This window comes from Pseudoliparis swirei, chromosome 10 (assembly GCF_029220125.1).
Source record: "Pseudoliparis swirei isolate HS2019 ecotype Mariana Trench chromosome 10, NWPU_hadal_v1, whole genome shotgun sequence".
NCBI classification, from domain to species: Eukaryota; Metazoa; Chordata; class Actinopteri; order Perciformes; family Liparidae; genus Pseudoliparis; species Pseudoliparis swirei.
Window position 1 is genome coordinate 5406085 of NC_079397.1, and position 23790 is coordinate 5429874.

General features: G+C 46.4%; 1 protein-coding gene across 3 annotated transcripts; it reads right to left on the reverse strand.

Moving 5' to 3' along the window:
* Positions 1-230: 230 nt before the first annotated feature.
* Positions 231-23736, reverse strand: tulp3 (TUB like protein 3). 3 transcript variants are annotated; one of them, XM_056425201.1, is made up of 13 exons: positions 23647-23710; positions 14404-14543; positions 11678-11716; positions 10133-10184; positions 7646-7808; positions 7264-7458; positions 5004-5137; positions 4729-4920; positions 3636-3748; positions 1701-1818; positions 1492-1590; positions 1229-1400; positions 231-1134 (listed from the first exon to the last, which is right to left on the reverse strand). In XM_056425201.1, the coding sequence occupies exons 2-13, from the start codon at positions 14457-14459 to the stop codon at positions 1001-1003; spliced, it is 1467 nt and encodes a 488-aa protein (XP_056281176.1). In that variant the 5' UTR covers positions 14460-14543; positions 23647-23710; the 3' UTR covers positions 231-1000. The 3 variants fall into 3 exon arrangements, with proteins under 3 accessions (XP_056281176.1, XP_056281175.1, XP_056281177.1); XM_056425200.1 differs by having other exon boundaries at positions 10133-10212; XM_056425202.1 differs by lacking the exon at positions 14404-14543 and having other exon boundaries at positions 23647-23736.
* Positions 23737-23790: the final 54 nt, after the last annotated feature.

Here is a 23790-nt window from a genome sequence, read left to right on the forward strand (position 1 = left end):
CTAAATATTCGAGAGACGTAGTAATGACTTCTAGACGCGATCCTTTATTGATTTCCCGTATGATTCAAAGGGGAGGAGTCACACTGTCAGTTATGGTTGAGGCTTGAGACGGGCGCCATGCAGGCCTCCGTCTGACGTCTCCTCCCTTATGAATACGACTGAAAATACGACACACAGTATTCTGGATTTTCTTCATAGGTTTAGTTTAAAAACTGCTAGACGGGATCGAATAAGGCATGACCTTGTGTTTTATTTACACTATGTATATATCCGTTCTCTTTAAAATGTGCAATTCTGCATTTTTTTTGTTTTTTTGCAACTTGTCACCAATTTAAAAAAATTAAAAAAATTCCACTTCTTCACAAATAAAAAACCCACAAAAAACCACATAACACAGGCCTGTTCTGGATAATGCACTTGCCACACATGAACAATAGAAAAACGATGTAAGTTCTGACCGGGAGGAAACCGACTCTGTTCGGCTTGGCCCGACGGTGGCGCCAGAGGAAAGAACACGCCGCCGTCGTGGAAACGGAAGTCCAAATGTTTTCTGAGTAACGTCTCACTCGGGGACAGAAGACGCGCCGTTAATACACATCAGACATCAATTGTCTAGTGTCGGTTATTTTCTCGCGCACCAGATGTCTGACAAGAGTGCCGTGCTCTGCTTTGCCGTTTCCCTTTCTTAAGTGCGTGTTTACACGCGTTCACGTAAACTGCACAGCATGGTTAAATTGAGACTGAAATAACCCCCCGCTTGAAATGGATTGTAGAAGAAGAAGAAGGGAAAAAAAAGGAGGCGTTTTCGGCGGCTCGGCCAACAGGGCGCCGACATCTCTCGTCGGCGTCTTCCCGCTCTTTTTTCTTCAGTCTCATATTTGTCTCTCTGACTATTTCGTCCCCTGATGGTGGAAGCAGTGTCGCCGTGGGCTCTCCAAATAGTCCCGGGAGAGGAGATTCGAGGGAGGACGGGAAAAGGCGGCGGCGTGGAAACGGCGTTTCATTCGCAGGCCAACTTGCTGTCGAAGCTCGACAGGCCGATGGCGAAGGCCTGGAGAGCGCACATGGGGTAGTTGTAGTCCAGCGTGAAGATGTCTTCGGCCACTCTGCCAAACTGCATGACGATGTAGTCCACTAGAGGGGGGGGGGGGAGTGCGTGTTAATCATCACTGTACGCCTGAAAAAGAGTGAGCAGCGGTGTGTGTGTGTGTGTGTGTGTGGTACTCACGGTCGTTGTCGTGGACTATTTGGAAGTTCTTGACCGACGCCTGAGTGACGCGGCCGTGGAAGTTCAGCACGTAGGACTGGGTGTCGTCGTTCCACACGGGCGCCTTGTTGTGCAGCTCGATCAGGTTGTCCAGCGAGTGGCTCTGCCACCTGCTCAGGAGGCTCTCCTGCTCCTGAAACACAAGCCACGCCCCCACGTTTTACCGTTTGTTGTTGTTGTTTTTCCGGAGGAGGAGGGAGGGGGGGGGGGGGCGCCAGACTCACGCTCTGAGGCCTCACGGGGACCCTTTCGAAGTTCATGCTCATGCCGGGGATGATCACGGTCATCTTGCGCGGCCCTTTGAAGCCCAGCACGTTGGTCTCCTGCCGAGTGGAACGGAAGAGAGCGACACGATGTTTTTGACGTGGCGTTTAGGAATGTACGCGGTGGGCGCGGTGTTCGTTTTTGTTTTTTTTACCCGTCCTTCACTCACATAGCAGACGGCGGCCAGCTCCTGCCGCGTGTTGCTCTCCTCCAGCAGCGTCCCGGGGGTTTTGTAGGGATTGGTGCCGCTGTCGTACACCGTGAACTTGGTGCCCATGAGGTTGGACCTGATGGAAGACACAATGACATGTTCACTGCGCTGCCTTTTTTAACATCCCAGTCGTGTGCGGTGGCGAATAGTCATCTTAACCCTCCCGGTATGTTCGTTTCTTACATTGAGCCGTGATGTTCCCGGTTAATGTTGAATCACCCAGAAGTGGTCAGAAACCCAAAAAATCCGATAAACTATAGTTTGTATCTCACCACCAATGTCATTACTTACAATTCAATCAGTTTTTAGTGGAATTGAGTTATTCACCCCCCATAGAACTGACTCGTTTTAATGAAAAATACATGTTTAAACTTTTTTTTAGGTACATTGAAAAAATCTAAATCCAAATTGCATTTTTCTACAACAACATGTATTTTCTCCTAAATTTTATTTGCATTTTTTAAATTTTTTAAAAATGGGGTGACGTAGATGAATAGAGATGAGACACCTGTGGCGTTCAGGGTCATGTTGACCCGCTCACTCAAAATAAAGCCAAATGAGTCATAAAGCATTTATATTGAAAGTTAACTTTAGTTATGTTTATTTATCGGCACAAAATGCAGTCGAGCATGTAGAACACAGGTGTCAAACACAAGGCCCGCGGGCCGAATCCGGCCCCGCCGCAACGCTTTATGTGGCCCCTGACGGCTTTAAAGACACGTGATCACCTTTTCTTAAGAAAAATATCCCGTGCTTTTATTTTGAAGGTTCTAGATTAAATGGATTTATGTTGTAATACCAGAGACATTTTCTTATGTACAATATTTCTACACTCAAATAAACAATAATCAAATGCAAAGACAGTTATTTAACAATATGTTTCGAGGAGTTTATAAAGTGTTTCCGGCCCTTTAAGAGGGCGGCCATGATGCTGATTTGGCCCACGGTGAACATGAGTTTGACCCCCCTGATGTAGAACAAACGTTTCATGTTTCATTTGGTACGGAGCGTTGTTGCAGAAGGAGGACACATGAATTATTCAGATGACTCAGGGTGACTCGTTGATTGGTCAGTTTTTGGGGGCGGGTGTTAGTCTGCATCATCAACACACCAGGGTTCGTACACATGTTGACCAATCGAATTCCAGGACTTTTCCATTACTTTAAACCAAATGTCCATGACCAAACTGAAATCTCGGTGTGCACATGAAAACTTTTTGAAAATGTAGTATTCAAACAATGAGAATTACAAAGCATACAATATACCTTAAATGAAACATGAATGAGAGACAATAGTTTGATTAAAAGAATAAACATTACTATGCATTTTTATTCTTAGAAACACTTATATAAATGTTTATTCTTTCAATCAAACTATTATCCTTTATGTGCAAATCCATCTGTTTGGACTTGGCGTACGCCTGCTTCTAATTTGAGAGTCTTCCTTTTAAAAACATATGAATTATTTTAAACTCGACGTAAATGAACATGTGATTATAACAAATTTCCATGACTTTTCCAAAACTTTTATGATTTAAGTTTTTTCCATGACTTTTCCAGGCCTGGAAATGACCATTTTAAAATTCCAGGACTTTTCCAGGTTGTCCATGACCGTACGAACCCTGACACACAGAGGCGGATGCAAAGTACCGTAGTCGTTTAACAGCTTTATTTGACCTCATTAAATTCGGGATAGTACCCGCCGTGCAGCGCATACGTGTTAGATAGGTTCCTAACACGGCCTTCGTACGGATCCATAAGGAGACGGCTTCCAGAGCAGACTTCACAACCAGCGCATGGATCGATCAGACGCCCAAATGAAAGCGCACCGACTGGGCGAGTGAAAGCACCCTTCGATGACCGCCAGCCAAAGTGGAAGGAGTGCTTTCTGTACCTCAGTTTTCCGATGAAGCTCTCTCCTTCCCGCGACAGATCCGTGGCATCCACCGAAATAAGGTAGTTGGAAGTCTTGCTCTTCTTTCTTTTTCTTCCTGCCAGCAAAAAGACCTAGAAGAAGAAGAAAAAAAAAGGCAAATGTGTCATCCTTGCTCCTCCTCCCGACGGGGGTCATTATTTTGCTCATCTTCTTGTTGATTAATGTATGTCGTCATAATGTTTTGATCGCCGTGTATTTATGTATTTATTTGTATGCGTGTTACTCGCATAACTCAAAAAGTATTAAACCGAATCGCATGAAATTTGGTGGGATGATTGGTTATTATCCGGGGACCATTTGATTAGATTTTGGTATCGATCGGATCAAAGGTCAAGGTCATGAAAAGGTCAAAATCTTCTTTTTACCATAGCACGGTCAATTCCTATCCAATTGGCATGCAACTAATGCCAACATGTTCATAATTCAATGCCCAATCTTGTGAAATGCGAAGGTATGCACTCTACCGAGTGCCCGTTCTAGTTAAAGGGGACATATTATGAAAATTCCACTTTTTTAGTGCTTCTATATGTTAATTTGGGTATCTGGCATGTCTCCCAACACAAAAACGCTGGGGGAAAAAACCTCACTCGGCTTGTTGTGGTTCCTCTATGTCAGAAACGATATGCTTAAGTGCGTCAAATGGGATCACCACCAACGTCTACGTAGATTTTGAAGCACGCCCATGTAGGGAGTCTGGCTACATGGCCTTGGACCGCCCCCCCACCACCACTCGAGCCATATTTCTACAAAGGTAACGGCTAGCTGGGCAGGTATCAGCTAGGCGAGCGCATCTCGTGGAGGAGGGGAGAGGGGGGAGCTGGCTCATTAGCATTTAAAGGAACAGGCACTCAAAACAGGTTAATCTGTGGAGAGGTGTTTTTGACAGGGTAAAAAGGGTGCTGTTTGAAATGATTCTTTTGGTATTTTGACCAAAATATGTTACAAACATTTTATTAAGACCCCAAGGAACCATATCAACTTGTGGAAAAATGGGCATACGATGGGTCCTTTAAAGTGAAGTATTCGCCCCTCCGGCTGCACGCTCACTCACCCTCTTGCCGTCCTCTCTCTCCATGTGCATGAAGTAGGTGGGGTAGAGGCCGCGGTCCATGCCCTTCTTGTCCCGGGTGATTCGGCATTTGACGGTGACGCCGCGCGGAGCCGGACGCAAGACGAACTCCTCCGGGTCGACCCCGTCCATCAGCGAGCTCTCGGCGGTGGGCGACCCGGGGGTCACCAGCTCCTGGGTACAACACGGCGGGATTATTTGGGGTCTCGGATTGGTTTCCCCGTGTTGGCGGCGGCGGCCTTCACCGCGCTACTCACTGGAATGTCCTTGCCGCTGGCGGCAGAGGCCGGTCTGGTGTTGCCGGCTTTGGGGGACAGAGAGCGTGAGCGCTCTTCCTCGGCGTCGTCCTCGCGCTCGCTGTCTTCGTCGAAGTTCATGCTGCCGGACAGACCTGGAGAGACAGAAGTGGCGATGGTGTTCACAAAAAATACACACGAGACAGAAGAGGGAAAGACATTTTTTTTAGTTTTTATCTCAAAAACTTCTCGGGGGTGTATTTTTTCGTACAAAATTGTCCCCAAGAAGGATTCCGCTGTTTTTTCTTTGGTTCGTCCAAGGTTTTTGATGTATGAAAACTCATTTAGAAATGATGCAATGCTTATGCAACGGTTGAAGCTAAAGTAGTGCATCATTCAGTTGAAATATATATTTCTCAGTTATATTAAGCAGGGAATTTATTTTCCTCAAAAAAGGAAAATTAATAAAGCATCCAACTAATATTGTTTAGACTTGGGGCCACATGAAAAAAATGTCTATATATATATATATGACATTTTCTTGCAATAATTTAAAATACAATATTAAAGAAATTCAAATGTTTTTTTTGTTTTCCTTCTTTTTTTATGAACGGCTTTATAACTGTGTCATACTGCGCAAAATACATGTTTTAGTCATCCCTACTTCTAGCTGTTGTTGAGACACGGTGAATAAAATAGACGGGAGCACCAACAACATGAAACCCGGGCTCAGCACTCACCCCGACTGAAAGGTCACACATTTGGTGCGTCGGCCTCGATACCCGTCGCAAACCAGCCGTCTCTGGCGGAGTCAGGCGAGGTTAAAGCGACGGGACGCGCCGCTCGCGTCTGCGTTCTTGTGAGGAGACGGCAGGTGTAAAAGAAAAGAAAAAAAAAGGAGCCTTGGCTCACGGCGGGCCGGTGGCGACCGCTCGAGACATCTGTCTCGTCATTGATAATTGGATTTATCGTCCGGGACGCTGCTGTTGGCACCGCCAGAGGACGGCAGCGGTCCACCGGTGTGGAAAGATCTCCGGGAGTCGCCAGAGCCGTCGCCTTGTTTAATAAGAATTGCTGATGATAATAATAACAATGTGGTTTGTCTGCACACGTTTCCCAACATATAAGCTTCGATTGGGTGGTAAACGCCTGCTTATTGACACCAGAGAGCGTTTTCCCATCGGCCACTTCTTCCCTCCACCCGGACCAACGTGCCGCGGGCCGGCTGACGGACACGTGAGCGCCGGCCGCGTCGAACAACAATGATAACGTGACAATGATAACACAGACCAGCACAATATTTACGTTGACAGGGTGTCATCCCAGAGAGACGGCAAGGATCCTCGTGAAACACAGGATCGCAAACGTTAATGAAAAGCGCCGATGGCTCATGCGACCGACCATCTGGAAACATCAGAGACGATTAACCAACACCCCCCGAAAAAGAAAAAAAAAGAGGACACTAATGTCCATGATCATCAACAGGCAGCTGGGCAAATATGAACTCATCAAAAATGAGCGTGGCACAAGTCTTTCCGTCTCTCGGAGCGGGTTTGGGGGCGTTATGCAAGGACAGGGAGCCAAAAATACCGTCTGCAAAAACCGGGCTGGCATCGGCGGTGAGGCCCTGCATTGTGCAGACGGACAATATAGAATATAGAAGATAGTTAAGCGGGCGTGCTCATGAAACCGAATATTTGACTGAAGGCGTCCCTTAACACAGGATACAAGTCAATCAGAGGGTTTAAAGTGTTTTAAATGGGGATTTAGTGCCTCACTAACGCTTCATTAAAGTAAATTAAAAGGGTTTTCAAGCCGTAAATGTAATGTCCTATCAATTACGCAACATACTCTCTCTCTCTCTCTCTCATGGAGCCATTTCATTCCTGCCCAATATACGTTTACTTTGACGCCACGAGCGGCCTGTGAGCAGAAGGAGTGCTCTTCATCCTTTTTTAAATGGCCTTGTGGGCGATTTCTCCTGCTGCATTGTTCCAAATAAGGGAACCTTTACTTTCCCAAGTAGTTTCTCTACTTCCCGAAGGATATCTGTTTTTTGATGAGGCCTCTAAGAGGGCTCATTATAGGACTATATGTTGTCAAAGTGCCTTTGACTACCAACCGAGTCCAAATGAGGAGAGAGAGTCATTGTGACACTAATTCCAGAGGTCGTCCCCGATTGGCCACAGATGGCAAACTGGCTGGTTTGTCTCCAGGAAAATGGAGGAGATGTATCGTCTCTTGAAAAGCCAAATAAGCATCAAGCTCGGGCAGGACTCACCTTGTTTCTGCAGTAACTCATGGATATCCGTCTTGGGTTCTATCAGCGTCTCAGTGTCTCCATCTCTCTCAGGCTCCTCGGCAACAGGGGACTGAGGCTGAGGCTGGGACTGGGACTGGGGCTGGCTCACTGACAGGATTTTTACTCCCAGATCAGGGGCTTCTGAGCCCAAGAAAGCTGCTGGGCCATCGATACCTGCAGAAGGGGGGACCAGACAGTTGTTACCTCATGTTAACGCTCTCACGGAAGCGCTAAAATAAAAGTGTTGGTTTCTTTTGCATTCACGCCGCCGTTTCAAAAAACACTTTTTTTAATGCCGAGAGGACGGCTATCCCCCGCGTGCCGAGCAGGGAATGATGCGACGCGATGTACATTTCCTCACCGTCCACGGCGACGTCGTTGGCGACGCCGACGTGAGGCTCCACCAGAGGGGCCTGCTCCTCCCCCCGCCGCGCCCTGCAGCGCCGGGGCCGGGCCTCGGTGTTGGGCTGCACCATCAGAGGTTCCTGGCGCTTCCTCCGCTGCTTCTGCTCCAGCAGTGCCCTCTGAAAACCACACACACACACACACACAAATACATAAGGTTTCTATTGAATGTTACAAGTGGGTTGAGAGGGTTTAGCTAAGCTAGAGAGTCAATGAGCTGATGCATGATGACTTACAACCTGTGCCTATCTCTAGGTTTTAAAAATGGAGGAAAGGATAATACAAACAACTAGAACGGGCACTCGATAGAGCGCATACCTTCGCATATCACAAGATTGGGCATTGAATTATGAACATGTTGGCATTAGCTGCATGCCAATTAGATAAACATTTACCGTGCTATGCTAAAAAGAAGATTGTGACCTTTGATCTTGACCTTTGACCCGATCGATCCCAAAATCTAATCAAAAGGTCCCCGGAAAATAACCAATCACACCAAATTTCATGCGATTCGGTTTAATACCTTTTGTGTTATGCGAGTAACACGCATACAAATAAATAAATAAATACACGGCGATCAAAACATCGCTTTAAAAAGGACGCTTTAAAAAGATACAGGCACATTTTTATCAGAGAACAGCGGAGGCCGATGGGTATTTTGGGTTATTATTGGGACATTCAGATGATTAAAAAGGCACCCAAGATATTTGGAACATAGCATTGCAACAACCTGAATATGTCACATAATGGAAGGAGCAGCCTTTCATGGCAAAGAAAACATGAATTGCTTTATTGGCGTAATGAGTATAAGGATGGAACGAGTGACGCCACGGCTCAGTGCAGGTGATGTGAAGACAGGACGACTCGCACAACACAAACACTACCCTTAAGGGAGAAGCAAAAAGACGGAGGAGAAGGAATAAAAGGCATAATGGAAGCCGGCAATGCATGAATACGTCGGAGTGCACCGGAATGTTCACCGAATAGGCGAAATAATGGGGGCTGCCACAGTCCCATGTGGTGGTGTGCTGCGTTTCTCCGTGTTAAAGAATGGCCGACATTCCATCCCATGTGGTTTTATAGAAATGGAGGCGGGTCTCTCAGGACCCAGGCCAGGTCACGTTCATCATTTTAACATTATCGATTCGTATGGTATACGGATGCATATTTAACCCTCCTGTTACTTTCAAATTTACTCACATATTTTACCCTTTTTGACCACAGCAATTAAAACCTCCAGAAAATGATTAGAATTAATATTGTTTCCCAAGTTTACGTGTCAGGCACTATTTGTTTGTTTGTTGACTACCTAAATAGCCCTTTAAATAAATTGAAAATGCAGAAGGTTATGTTTTGATCGCCGTGTATTTATGTATTTGTATGCGTGTTATTCGCATAACAAAAAAAGTGTTCAACCGAATCGCATGAAATTTGGTGGGATGATTGGTTATTATCCGGGGAGCATTTGATTAGATTTTGGAATCGATCGGGTCAAAGGTCAAGGTCAAGAAAAGGTCAACATCCTCTTGAATCGCATGAAATTTGGTGGGATGATTGGTTATTATCCGGGGACCATTTGATTAGATTTTGGGAGCAATCGGGTCAAAGGTCAAGGTCGTGGATAGGTCAAAATCTTCTTTTTACCATAGCACGGCCAATTTTTATCCAATTGGCATGCAACTAATGCCAACATGTTCATAATTCAATGCCCAATCTTGTGATATGCGAAGGTATGCGCTCTACCGAGTGCCCGTTCTAGTTCTTAAATGTTTTACACAGTGAAAAACAGCCTGGGGTCAAATTGACCCCAAAGTACACCGATGCGTACAAGTTGTGTACAGGACAGTGAAAACATATCATCATGTGAATTTGATGTTTTCCCAGTTGTCCCCAATAAATGAGGAAAAGTCACGAAATATAAAGCAAAAAAAATGATGTCGATCATATTTTTAGAGACGTTAAACATTGAATGGGGTCAAATTGACCCCAAAGGTAATGGGAGGGTTAAGAATGTGAAGTTCATTGCGGTTTGAAAGGTCGTACTCGCATCATTAGGCTTTTATATTATATTAGAGAAAGCATCTTAGAGGCTCACGCCCCTGAGTCTTCTCAGAGTCACTTTTAATTCCCTCGGTTTCATGCCGAATCTGGCCAGGTTAGCTCTCAAAAACACCAAGTATGTGTGAGTTGGAAGGCTCCATCAGGCTGAAGGTGCAGCAAAGACGCCAGACCAAGTTTCCTTTGAAAGAGAGACGCACTTATCCCCGATACCGATACCCGGCGTTGGCCGATGCTGCATGGCTGCATATCTCACTGCCTGGACGTGACTGAGATTACTCTTTGAAGTGTATAACGCAATATCGGACGTGACTTATAATTATACGATAATAAAAGAGTCGAGAAATCAAAAGTGTGTGTTTGAGAATGACGTTTGGCTTCCCACCTGTCTCTCCAGCTTCTGTTGCATAAGACTGCCGCTGTCATCTTCGATGCCACTGCAGAGGAAACAAGTAGAAGAAGAAGCTTTTACGATAAAGAATTCAAGATATCACACACACACACACACACACACACCCCTAAAAGGATGTACACTTGAATCAGATGTTCCACATCAAACCAGTAGAGGTCCCCACTGCTGTTGCACACAGGGCAACAAGGCCGGCATGGTCTTTAATGATAGAAACCAATTAAGGCGGTAATGTGGTTCCAGTCACAGTAGTGGAAGTTGTAATAAAACCAAATAATGACAAATCTCCAGGTCAAAAAGCTTCCGAGCGTGTTGGTGAAACATGACATGACTCATTCTCTGAAAGGGACGGAGAAGAAAGCAGGGAAAAGAAAGCAGAAGAAGAAGAAAAGAAGGGAAAATGCTCCCGCTGAGAGGAGGCCTTGAAGTCAGAGTCCTCTGGAAATTCACCCTGGACACCCATCTGAAGGGACCGGCTCCGTGTTGCTTAGCTACCGTGAGGAGAGAGAAGGGCAACAGCAGGAGTCAAGAGACCTTCAGTATCCCGACGTCTCTGTCGAACGCACACTCACAAGTCACTCGTGACGTAATTGGGGAGGTCATTCGTCATTACTTTCATCTTTAAACGTTAATTAATAAAGAATACCTCATGTTCTGCTGGGCTGGATTTAGGTTTTAAGGATATAGGATGAGAAGTGCTGCATATCTCTCCATCAGGTAAGCTCATGTGAAATCTGACTCACTCATCATCCCCCCACCCCCCCGCCCGTCTCTATTTATATGTCCCTCAGTCACATTACGTCCTTCACACAGCAGCTCTAGTGGAGGTGATGACACACACACACGACTTTAAAAAAAGGACCTCGTGCTGGCTGACATCGCTGGGGGACGGTCGGCGGATGTGAAGCGTTCCCGAAACCCATTTATTTGAACGGGCCCGAAACAAGCGCCGTTCACACGGGAAAAGGAAGAGCGGGTGGAGGGGTGATATTCATTTATAATTACACATACGGGACTGCCGCTTAGGATGGGTGGGGGTAAAATGTGTGTGTGTGTCTCTGTGTGTGTGTGTGTGTTTTGGCAGAAGGCCCTACAGGTCTCTGCAGGAGTTGTGGACGTCTGTGGATTAGGACGCAACCACACGCTGTTGATTCAGGTTTCCCATTGGGTTGTGCCCAGTGTAATGTTGTTTACACGCCACAAAGTACGTGGAGACACACCCTCCATCAGAGAGTTTCCGAAAACCTCAAACCCAGTGAGGCAACGCTCTGACCAAAGAGAAGGCCATTAGAAATGTCTACGTTCGCTTCGAAATGGTCCAGTGTACCGGGTGGGACGCGGGTGGCGCTCGAGCCACCAAAGAGCAATCAGAAATGGCGAAAGAGTCTCAGCAGCATCTTTAACACGATGAAGCAGTTGGTTGTGTCCAAAGACGATGAAACAACAACAACAGGGTACTACTTGGTAGTTCGGGACCCAGATTGTGAGAAGAAAGTGTGTGTTTGCGTGTTCTCTCAATACCTCGCCGTGGGGTTGGAGAAGCTGGTCGAGCTCGAGGGTCTTCGGGGACATCGGCGATTTCGCACCAAGGCGGCAGCCGGACGGGACATGTGGAGAGAGATGTTTAAAAAGAAGGACAACAAGATGAAAAACTAACAGAGGTTATGGTTTCAGAGGACGGTGAAGATCTGAGGAAGTCAGACCAACCGATCACTAAGAGAGGAGAGCAGGTGAAGAGCAGGTGAGACACAAGATGAAGGACAACATCCTTCAGAGTATCAGCATAAACACTTCAATCGGTTGGGGGGTTCACACACACACACACACACACACACACACACACACACACACACACACACACACACACACACACACACACACACACACACACACACACACACACACACACACACACACACACACACACACACACACACACACACACACACACACACACGTGAGTGATCAATATTTCATTAGTCCGTCACAGCTTGGGTGACAAGAGGAGGAGGACGACGCCCCCCCCCCCCCCCCCCCATTGTCCCCTCCTTGTGTGTCAGATGATGGTCGCCATGGAGACTTCAACTCCGCCATCATTGATTAAAAGCCTGCAGTCAGTTCTTGGGCTTTCCTGTAATTGGAGGTCTTAGCACTGAACAGTGAAGATGTACAGGGTCCGCGAGGGCGTCCGATGACTGCCGGGAAAATATTCATATTTATTTATTTCAATAATGACATGCTAAATTTTTAAAAAATGTGCACGCCATTAACCAGAGGGATCTCATCACCGGAGCGCAGTCCATTTTCGGCTAATGTTAGTTTTTAATTGAAAAGCCTTTGCCACTTCAAAAAGAGAAATTTATGAATGAGCGTAACGTGACGTCCGCCACGGGGGATCCGGCTCCCGTCTCGGAGAGGACACAGAATTTAAAAAAAGGAGGGCAGACTAGATCAGATGCTTGATTCCCTGTGGAAAGTTGAACATAGCTCACTTATTTTAAATACGTGAGCTATGATCTAGAAACAGGTTCACACGAAGAGGCAAGTTCACAAAGAAAAGTCTGGTTGCAGTTAGGAGTGCAGATCAGCCTCCCGGGTGCTTTTTATACGGGTTTATAGCGTGAAACAGGAGCTTATCCTTCTGCTCAGTCCTTCTTGAAAAGCACAAATGGTGTTTTTCCCCCCCCCATTTCTGCTTGTGTGCTGATGATTCAAACAGGATTCACACTGTTCTTGTTACCTTCTACTCTGTACTTGTAGCGATCCTTAAGATCCTGGTTTGATTTAGATTTTCTCATCGAGTTTATTTTGAGCTTCAAGCTTTCGAAATCGTGTGCATAGTTTTTATTATAATTATTTGCATTTATAAAGCGGAGATAAAACTGCCAAACAGCATTTTTCCGCGGGAATGTCGCCCCAGTTTGCAACATTGCAAGTCAGCATTCAACCCGCATTGTGTTACCGCGACTAATCAGACATTCATTTAAATAAGTTGCCACTTTAACGCTTGTATAATCAACTAGAACGGGCACTCGGTAGAGCGCATACCTTCGCATGTCACAAGATTGGGCATTGAATTATGAACATTTTGGCATTAGTTGCATGCCAATTGGATACAAATTGACCGCGCTATGGTAAAAAGAAGATTTTGACCTTTTCATGACCTTGACCTTTGACCCGATCGATCCCAAAATCTAATCAAATGGTCCCCGGATAATAACCAATCATCCCACCAAATTTCATGCGATTCGGTTTAATACTATTTTAGTTATGCGAGGAACACGCATACAAATAAATAAATAAATGGCGATCAAAACATTACCTTCCGCATTTTCAATGCGAAGGTAATAATGCAATATCCACCTCTTCATCCAAGTCTCAATATTAAACTATTCCTTGAAAACATTTGAACACGTGAAGCAAGCAACTGATGACAACCATCGCCAGTCTCTGTCCTCAGCATCACTTTGAGTTCTTACCCATCTCAACTAACAGAGCAAACGTGGCTGTCAAAAAAAATAAAGAAGAGCTTGACACGTTATGTTTATGTACGATTACTAATAATCCCTGCCACGACATCAGCATCTAGACGTCGCTGAGCCGTGAGACACAAACAACGTTGAAGAGGACACATTGAATGGTCGCAGCCGTTTCAGCTGCTCCAGCAATCAGTTGGATGGATATTCTAAGCACAGCCTCAGTTACACGAGTGGTCCAATCAAAAAGCCGACAGCGTGCGGAAGAATGAAAAAAGGAAAATCGAACTCGGACGCGCGGTTCGCCAGCTCTGGTTACGGCCAGTAACCAGAGTTACTGGCTGAATAATAATACAGTCACGGCCTGAATAAGTAACGACGCGGTGGCAGAAACACAAGCGAGAGAGGCACACGTCTTTGACTGCAGGTCAGACATTCAGCCGGCCAGAGGGGAGGCGGCGGCCACCGGGAGACACTTTAGAGAGGCGCTGATCCCACGTCAGTGATGGCACAGGCCACTGGGCAATCCTCAGTCCTGCAAAGTCAATACAGCGTGGAGGACTAGAGGAAACACATGTGTTGATCCGTGTGTGTGTGTGTGTGTGTGTGTGTGTGTAGGAGCCAGTTGCCCTGCTGGAACAAATAAACCATAAGTCTTGAGAGCGCACACAAGGAAGGCTATTTTCAGCCAACCGCCTCTATGGTACAAAGAGCAGAACCTGTGTGTGTGTGTGTGTGTGTGTGTGTGTGTGTGTGCCTGCACCCAGCTACCTGTATGACCAGCGGCTGTAGACGGGCTGACCTCTCCCATTCTTTAAAGCGTCCATGGATGCGGCTGCAGGAATGCAAATCCAGGGCTCTCTCTCTCTCTCTCTCTCTTTCTCCAATCACGGCGATGCTCAGAGTCCCACCTAACGGTAAGTAAGCCCAGATCACTGACAAAGAGTAGCCATGTCCCACCCAGGGGAGCGACAGCAAGGCTTTGAGCGGGTCGCCATGACTTCACACCTCGGGCAACTCACAAGGGTTCAACCAGGGGGGAGGGGGGTCATTTAGCAGACGCTTTTATCCAAAGCGACTTACAATAAGTGCATTCAACGTAGAGTATGAACTAAGAACAACAAGAATACAGAAAGTAACATTTCCTCAACATTGTCGAACTACAAAAGTACCATAATAAGAGCCATTTAAGTGCCACTGAAGTGCTAATCTGTGTTGTACTCCAGATATAGTCGGAAAAAGATGTGTTTTTAATTATTAATTAAATATTAATTTCAATATTAATTATTGAAGAAGCTGATTTAAAACATTAAACTCAATAGGCTAAAAACTTGTATATTACCCTTTCTAAAAACAGACGTGGTGTGGGGGACTTTATTCCAGTTGCTAGGAAACCAGAGCCTCCCAATCAGGTTTGCTCTGAGCCTATAATGCAAGAGCAGGAGGAGTAACAACGCACGGCGAAAATGAAAAATGTGTTTGTGTACATTTGTCCTGAGAGACGGTTGTGAAAAGGCAGACAAGTCGACTGATGACAAGCGGGGGAATCGTTCACCACGGGGAGTAATTATTGAGCTCAAAACAAGGGTTGGAAAAAAATAGAAGAGCTACAAGAGTTGATAATGATAGCTCTTCCCTCGGGGACCTCCAGGGAAACGCTCTCCTCGACAGCGGCGCTTCGCTTTGTTTGGACAACGTCGAAGAACAGATTCAGTCCGTTTAGCGGTTGGCAATTCGGATCTCCTCGTGGTGGAAGGAGCCCCTCGGCACCGATCGTCGGAAAGTCGCGCAAACACGCCGACGCGTCGCAGACGAGCAGAACCGAGGGAGTCCATCGCAAATACCAGGAATGTTTTGTCAGCGTCTCAGCGATTGAGCAACAGAGTGGATTACTCGAGGCCAGCTGGGCCGCATGTGTATCGAAACCCAGTGGACAACCGCAGTGAAACGCACCTCAACCACAAGGAGCAGAGAAAAGGTCAAGCGCCACAAGGACGGGGTTACAACCACGAGCACGGAATTAATTTTCAGACGCATCACACGCTCTCCTGTAAACCTGATGCATGTTAGTTGCTTGTTGACGTTTGTGATCTTCCTGACCTCGTTCCATACTGCACCGTTCAGACATCACACACGGGGTATTCACAGAGGGGTATTCTGGACAGTCATAATGGATGCCTCTGTGATACTGATGCTACTCAGTGAAAGATCGGCGACTGCAACAGATGCATTGACCAAGAAAAGTTCCCCCTGTAGAGGTGGAGAGCCACGGAGTCCTTGGCTTCCATCGTCACAAACAACCGGGAAATGTGTTGACTATTAACGCATTTAAGCGGATGGTTCTACCAGTCCCTCCAACACTACACAATACTAACAGTCCCTCCGACACTACACAATACCACCAGTCCCTCCGACACTACACAATACCACCAGTCCCTCCAACACTACACAATACCACCAGTCCCTCCAACACTACACAATACTACCAGTCCCTCCAACACCACACAATACCACCAGTCCCTCCAACACTACACAATACTACCAGTCCCTCCGACACTACACAATACTACCAGTCCCTCCAACACCACACAATACCAACAGTCCCTCCAACACCACCAGTCCCTCCGACACTACACAATACTACCAGTCCCTCCAACACCACACAATACCAACAGTCCCTCCAACACCACCAGTCCCTCCAACACCACACAATACCAACAGTCCCTCCAACACTACACAATACCAACAGTCCCTCCAACACTACACAATACCACCAGTCCCTCCAACACTACACAATACCAACAGTCCCTCCAACACCACACAATACCAACAGTCCCTCCAACACTACACAATACCACCAGTCCCTCCAACACTACACAATACCAACAGTCCCTCCAACACGACACAATACCAACAGTCCCTCCAACACTACACAATACCAACAGTCCCTTCAACACTACACAATACCAACAGTCCCTCCAACACCACACAATACCACCAGTCCCTCCAACACTACACAATACCACCAGTCCCTCCAACACCACACAATACCAACAGTCCCTCCAACACTACACAATACCAACAGTCCCTCCAACACTACACAATACCAACAGTCCCTCCAACACCACACAATACCAACAGTCCATCCAACACCACACAATACCAACAGTCCCTCCAACACTACACAATACCACCAGTCCCTCCAACACTACACAATACCAACAGTCCCTCCAACACTACACAATACTAACAGTCCCTTCAACACTACACAATACCAACAGTCCCTCCAACACTACACAATACCACCAGTCCCTCCAACACTACACAATACCAACAGTCCCTCCAACACCACACAATACCAACAGTCCCTCCAACACCACACAATACCAACAGTCCCTCCAACACTACACAATACCAACAGTCCCTCCAACACTACACAATACCACCAGTCCCTCCAACACTACACAATACTACCAGTCCCTCCGACACTACACAATACTACCAGTCCCTCCAACACTACACAATACCAACAGTCCCTCCAACACTACACAATACCACCAGTCCCTCCAACACTACACAATACTACCAGTCCCTCCAACACTACACAATACTACCAGTCCCTCCAACACCACACAATACCACCAGTCCCTCCAACACTACACAATACCACCAGTCCCTCCAACACCACACAATACCAACAGTCCCTCCAACACCACACAATACCAACAGTCCCTCCAACACCACACAATACCAACAGTCCCTCCAACACTACACAATACTAACAGTCCCTTCAACACTACACAATACCAACAGTCCCTCCAACACCACACAATACCACCAGTCCCTCCAACACTACACAATACCAACAGTCCTCCAACACCACACAATACCAACAGTCCTCCAACACTACACAATACCAACAGTCCTCCAACACTACACAATACCAACAGTCCCTCCAACACCACACAATACCACCAGTCCCTCCAACACTACACAATACCAACAGTCCCTCCAACACCACACAATACCAACAGTCCCTCCAACACTACACAATACCAACAGTCCCTCCAACACTACACAATACCACCAGTCCCTCAACACACAATACCAACAGTCCTCCAACACTACACAATACCACCAGTCCTCCAACACTACACAATACTACCAGTCCCTCCAACACCACACAATACCACCAGTCCCTCCAACACTACACAATACTACCAGTCCCTCCGACACTACACAATACTACCAGTCCCTCCGACACTACACAATACTACCAGTCCCTCCAACACCACACAATACCAACAGTCCCTCCAACACCACCAGTCCCTCCAACACCACACAATACCACCAGTCCCTCCAACACCACACAATACCAACAGTCCCTCCAACACCACCAGTCCCTCCAACACCACACAATACCAACAGTCCCTCCAACACTACACAATACCAACAGTCCTCCAACACTACACAATACCACCCAACACTACACAATACCAACAGTCCCTCCACCACACAATACCAACAGTCCCTCCAACACTACACAATACCACCAGTCCCTCCAACACTACACAATACCAACAGTCCCTCCAACACGACACAATACCAACAGTCCCTCCAACACTACACAATACCAACAGTCCCTTCAACACTACACAATACCAACAGTCCCTCCAACACCACACAATACCACCAGTCCCTCCAACACTACACAATACCAACAGTCCCTCCAACACCACACAATACCAACAGTCCCTCCAACACTACACAATACCAACAGTCCCTCCAACACTACACAATACCAACAGTCCCTCCAACACTACACAATACCAACAGTCCCTCCAACACTACACAATACCAACAGTCCCTCCAACACTACACAATACCAACAGTCCCTCCAACACTACACAATACCAACAGTCCCTCCAACACTACACAATACCAACAGTCCCTCCAACACTACACAATACCAACAGTCCTCCAACACTACACAATACCAACAGTCCCTCCAACACTACACAATACCAACAGTCCTCCAACACACAATACCACAGTCCTCCAACACTACACAATACCAACAGTCCCTCCAACACTACACAATACCACCAGTCCCTCCAACACTACACAATACCAACAGTCCCTCCAACACTACACAATACCAACAGTCCCTCCAACACTACACAATACCAACAGTCCCTCCAACACTACACAATACCAACAGTCCCTCCAACACTACACAATACCAACAGTCCCTCCAACACCACACAATACCAACAGTCCATCCAACACCACACAATACCAACAGTCCCTCCAACACTACACAATACCACCAGTCCCTCCAACACTACACAATACCAACAGTCCTCAACACCACACAATACCAACAGTCCCTCCAACACTACACAATACCACCAGTCCCTCCAACACTACACAATACCAACAGTCCCTCCAACACCACACAATACCAACAGTCCCTCCAACACTACACAATACCACCAGTCCCTCCAACACTACACAATACCACCAGTCCCTCCAACACTACACAATACCACCAGTCCCTCCAACACTACACAATACTACCAGTCCCTCCAACACTACACAATACCACCAGTCCCTCCAACACTACACAATACCAGTCCCTCCAACACTACACAATACTACCAGTCCCTCCAACACTACACAATACCACCAGTCCCTCCAACACTACACAATACCACCAGTCCTCCAACACACACAATACCAACAGCCCCTCCAACACCACACAATACCAACAGTCCCTCCAACACCACACAATACCAACAGTCCCTCCAACACCACACAATACCAACAGTCCCTCCAACACTACACAATACCAACAGTCCCTCCAACACTACACAATACCAACAGTCCCTCCAACACCACACAATACCACCAGTCCCTCCAACACTACACAATACCAACAGTCCCTCCAACACCACACAATACCAACAGTCCCTCCAACACTACACAATACCAACAGTCCCTCCAACACTACACAATACCAACAGTCCCTCCAACACCACACAATACCACCAGTCCTCCAACACTACACAATACCAACAGTCCCTCCAACACCACACAATACCAACAGTCCTCCAACACTACACAATACCAACAGTCCCTCCAACACTACACAATACCAACAGTCCCTCCAACACTACACAATACCAACAGTCCTCCAACACTACACAATACCAACAGTCCTCCAACACACACAATACCAACAGTCCCTCCAACACTACACAATACCACCAGTCCTCCAACACTACACAATACCAACAGTCCCTCCAACACTACACAATACCACCAGTCCCTCCAACAGTGGACAATACCAGCTGTTCCTCCAAGACTACACAATACAAACAGTCCCTACAACACAAGACAATACCTACAGTCCCTCCAACACCACACAATACCAACAGTCCTCCAACACCACACAATACCAACAGTCCCTCCAACACTACACAATACCAACAGTCCCTCCAACACTACACAATACCAACAGTCCCTCCAACACTACACAATACCACCAGTCCCTCCAACACCACACAATACCAACAGTCCCTCCAACACTACACAATACCACCAGTCCCTCCAACACCACACAATACCAACAGTCCCTCCAACACTACACAATACCACCAGTCCCTCCAACACTACACAATACCAACAGTTATCAAGCTCCTCTTTTATGGAACCAGCTTCCAATTTCAGTCCGGGAGGCAGACACAGTCACCTCGTTTAAGAGTAGACTTAAGACCTTCCTCTTTGACAGAGCTTATAGTTAGGGCTGAATCAGGTTTGCCCTGGTCCAGCCCCTTGATATGCTGCTATAGGCTTATAGCTGCCGGGGGACGTTTTAGGATGCACTGAGTACCTATCTCCTCTTTTCTCTCCTTAAGGATGAATTTTCATCTCTCAATCACACGTTACTAACTCTGCTTTCTCCCGAGAGTCCTTTTGACTTTACGTCTCATGGGGTCATCGGACCCTATGAGACGGCATAGATCCTATCTGCCTGATGGATCGTCATAAGTGAAGAATTCCTGCTCATGACTACGCCACTGTCCTGTTGAGACTCCGCCCTCCTCCTCCCCACCGCCATCTGCCTGATGGATCGTGGAGTCTCCATCGTGGAATATGCCTACTATGAACTATTCATACACTCTGTCATATTCATTGAATGTATTTTAACTCTAAATCTGTCCTTCTGTACACATTACATCTATTGCATCTGTCCATCCTAGGAGAGGGATCCTCCTCTGTTGCTCTCCTGCAGGTTTCTTCCCTTTTTTTCCCCCCTGAAGGGTTATTTGGGAGTTTTTCCTGGTCCGATGTGAGGTTTTGGGGCAGGGATGTCTATGTGTACAGATTGTAAAGCACTCCGAGACAAATTTGTAATTTGTGAAATTGGGCTATACAAATAAACTGAATTGAATTGAACAGTCCCTCCAACACCACACAATACCAACAGTCCCTCCAACACTACACAATACTAACAGTCCCTTCAACACTACACAATACCAACAGTCCCTCCAACACCACACAATACCACCAGTCCCTCCAACACTACACAATACCAACAGTCCCTCCAACACCACACAATACCACCAGTCCCTCCAACACTACACAATACCAACAGTCCCTCCAACACCACACAATACCAACAGTCCCTCCAACACCACACAATACCAACAGTCCCTCCAACACTACACAATACCAACAGTCCCTCCAACACCACACAATACCAACAGTCCCTCCAACACTACACAATACCAACAGTCCCTCCAACACCACACAATACCAACAGTCCCTCCAACACCACACAATAGCAACAGTCCCTCCAACACTACACAATACCAACAGTCCCTCCAACACTACACAATACCACCAGTCCCTCCAACACTACACAATACCAACAGCCCCTCCAACACTACACAATACCAACAGTCCCTCCAACACTACACAATACCACCAGTCCCTCCAACACTACACAATACCACCAGTCCCTCCAACACTACACAATACCACCAGTCCCTCCAACACTACCAACAGTCCCTCCAACACCACACAATACCAACAGTCCCTCCAACACTACACAATACCAACAGTCCCTCCAACACCACACAATACCAACAGTCCCTCCAACACTACACAATACCAACAGTCCCTCCAACACTACACAATACCAACAGTCCCTCCAACACTACACAATACCAACAGTCCCTCCAACACTACACAATACTAACAGTCCCTTCAACACTACACAATACCAACAGTCCCTCCAACACCACACAATACCACCAGTCCCTCCAACACTACACAATACCAACAGTCCCTCCAACACCACACAATACCAACAGTCCCTCCAACACTACACAATACCAACAGTCCCTCCAACACTACACAATACCAACAGTCCCTCCAACACTACACAATACCAACAGTCCCTCCAACACTACACAATACCAACAGTCACTACAACATAAAACTTGTGACGCCGTTACAAAAAAGTGTTTGTTAGAGACATCTGGGGAAAACGATGAACAGGGTGGTAGCTAGTCATTGTCTAACACAGATAATTTACCAAGAATTACACCACGAACTTGCATGCAGTGTAATACACATTTAAAAATCACGTTACAATACATTAAAAAAATAGTTTTTCATTTTGCATCTGTGCCTTGAATGGCAGCTCTGCTTGACACACCGAAAGAAACGGAACATCACATGATCACACTGGGAATGTAACAGGAAAGGATGGGAGGTACGTTGATTTCTATCTCCATGCAAATTAAAGCATAATTATCTTTCTCTCTGCAGAGTGGACACAGAGGGAAAGTGTAGTAAGCCCTAATGTGCACTTTGCGAGGTGAATTATGGGAGTCTGACAATTGCTATGACGCTTTCTGCTTCATGTTTACAACGAATCCCTACTGTTTCTTTCAAATGTAGGATACAATCCCCTACTTTCTTACTTAGTCATCACTGTATTATGTCAACAACTTCCCTTTGCTAGTTGTGGGGTGGCGAGGACCTGCAATGTTACTCCTTCTCGGGAGCTCTTGTTGACACAGGGGAGGCTGCAGAAAGGCGTGCTCCAACACGACACGCACACTTGTGTTGCCCTCAATGCCCTCCTTGCTCCACCGGATTGAGAGATGATTCACCGTCTGTGATGCAGAACACTGAATACATCGGAAATCGAACAGAGAAACGCTGCATTGCGACTCCTCCACGAGAGAAACGGCACATTCCAAAACGCAACGCCACATCTTGAGGAAAGCTGGGGGTTTTTGTTTGTTTTTTTGACGGAAAATACCGCAGGAATGTGCAAGTCAAAATACACACGATGCTTCAAATGTGTTATACAACAGAAACGCTCGTATGTATATGACGTCACTAAAAATAGATCCATCGGTTTCTGTTCTTTTTTTAAACGTTGTATATAAGATGAGTTCGCTCAATCGCTCCAAAATGTATCCCACACGTACAGGCGAGCAGACATGTTGTTTTAGCAGCGAGCAAACATCGACACTCACTGCAGCACTTATTAACTTTAACGTTAATGTAGCCGACGAGTTCTTTTATTTGCATTTTCCATGTGATCAGCTGTGACGTTAAGCAAATTTGTGAATAGATACGTGTGTGCTGTGACACTTTGACCGTTAGCTCGCCCACTTTAGCTTGACGTAACAATGAGTAACAAGTATCGTCAAAACGAGAGAGAGAAATAATTAGACGTGTTTTCTGTCGGCTGTGTTTTTATCCACCAGCTGCGAGACGTTACCGCTAGCTCGTTGCCATTAGAAGCTAGCGTTAGCTGCCTTTATAAAAAATAAAAATAAAGTTGTGGGCCAGCAGTCAAGTTTTTACGGGGAGAAAAAAAAGAAAACGGTCCCGACACCGGCTAGCTTCTTGTGCCAAAGTTGTCCAAACGGAACAAGTACCAACACACCACACCGTACGAAGCGACGAATCGTATTATTTTTTTACCTTATGCTGTAGTAACTCATGTTTATCCACGGTTGCTAAGGAAGGTCCTCGTGCGGCAGGACACTCTTTTGTGGACGCGGTAGAGGAGAGCTCTGTTACTCGGTCCTTAGTTACCGAGAACGCTAAGAACGGCCGTTCCTATTG

Bases quoted from the DNA above. Each gene is read 5' to 3' on its own strand.
- tulp3 (XM_056425200.1), bottom strand. From the start codon at position 14,443: ATGGGAGAGGTCAGCCCGTCTACAGCCGCTGGTCATACAG. The intron at 11,717-14,403 runs GTAGCTGGGTGC...ATGTCCCCGAAG, and splicing joins TACAGCCGCTGGTCATACAG to ACCCTCGAGCTCGACCAGCT. The intron at 10,213-11,677 runs GTATTGAGAGAA...TTATCGTAAAAG, and splicing joins TTCTCCAACCCCACGGCGAG to CTTCTTCTTCTACTTGTTTC.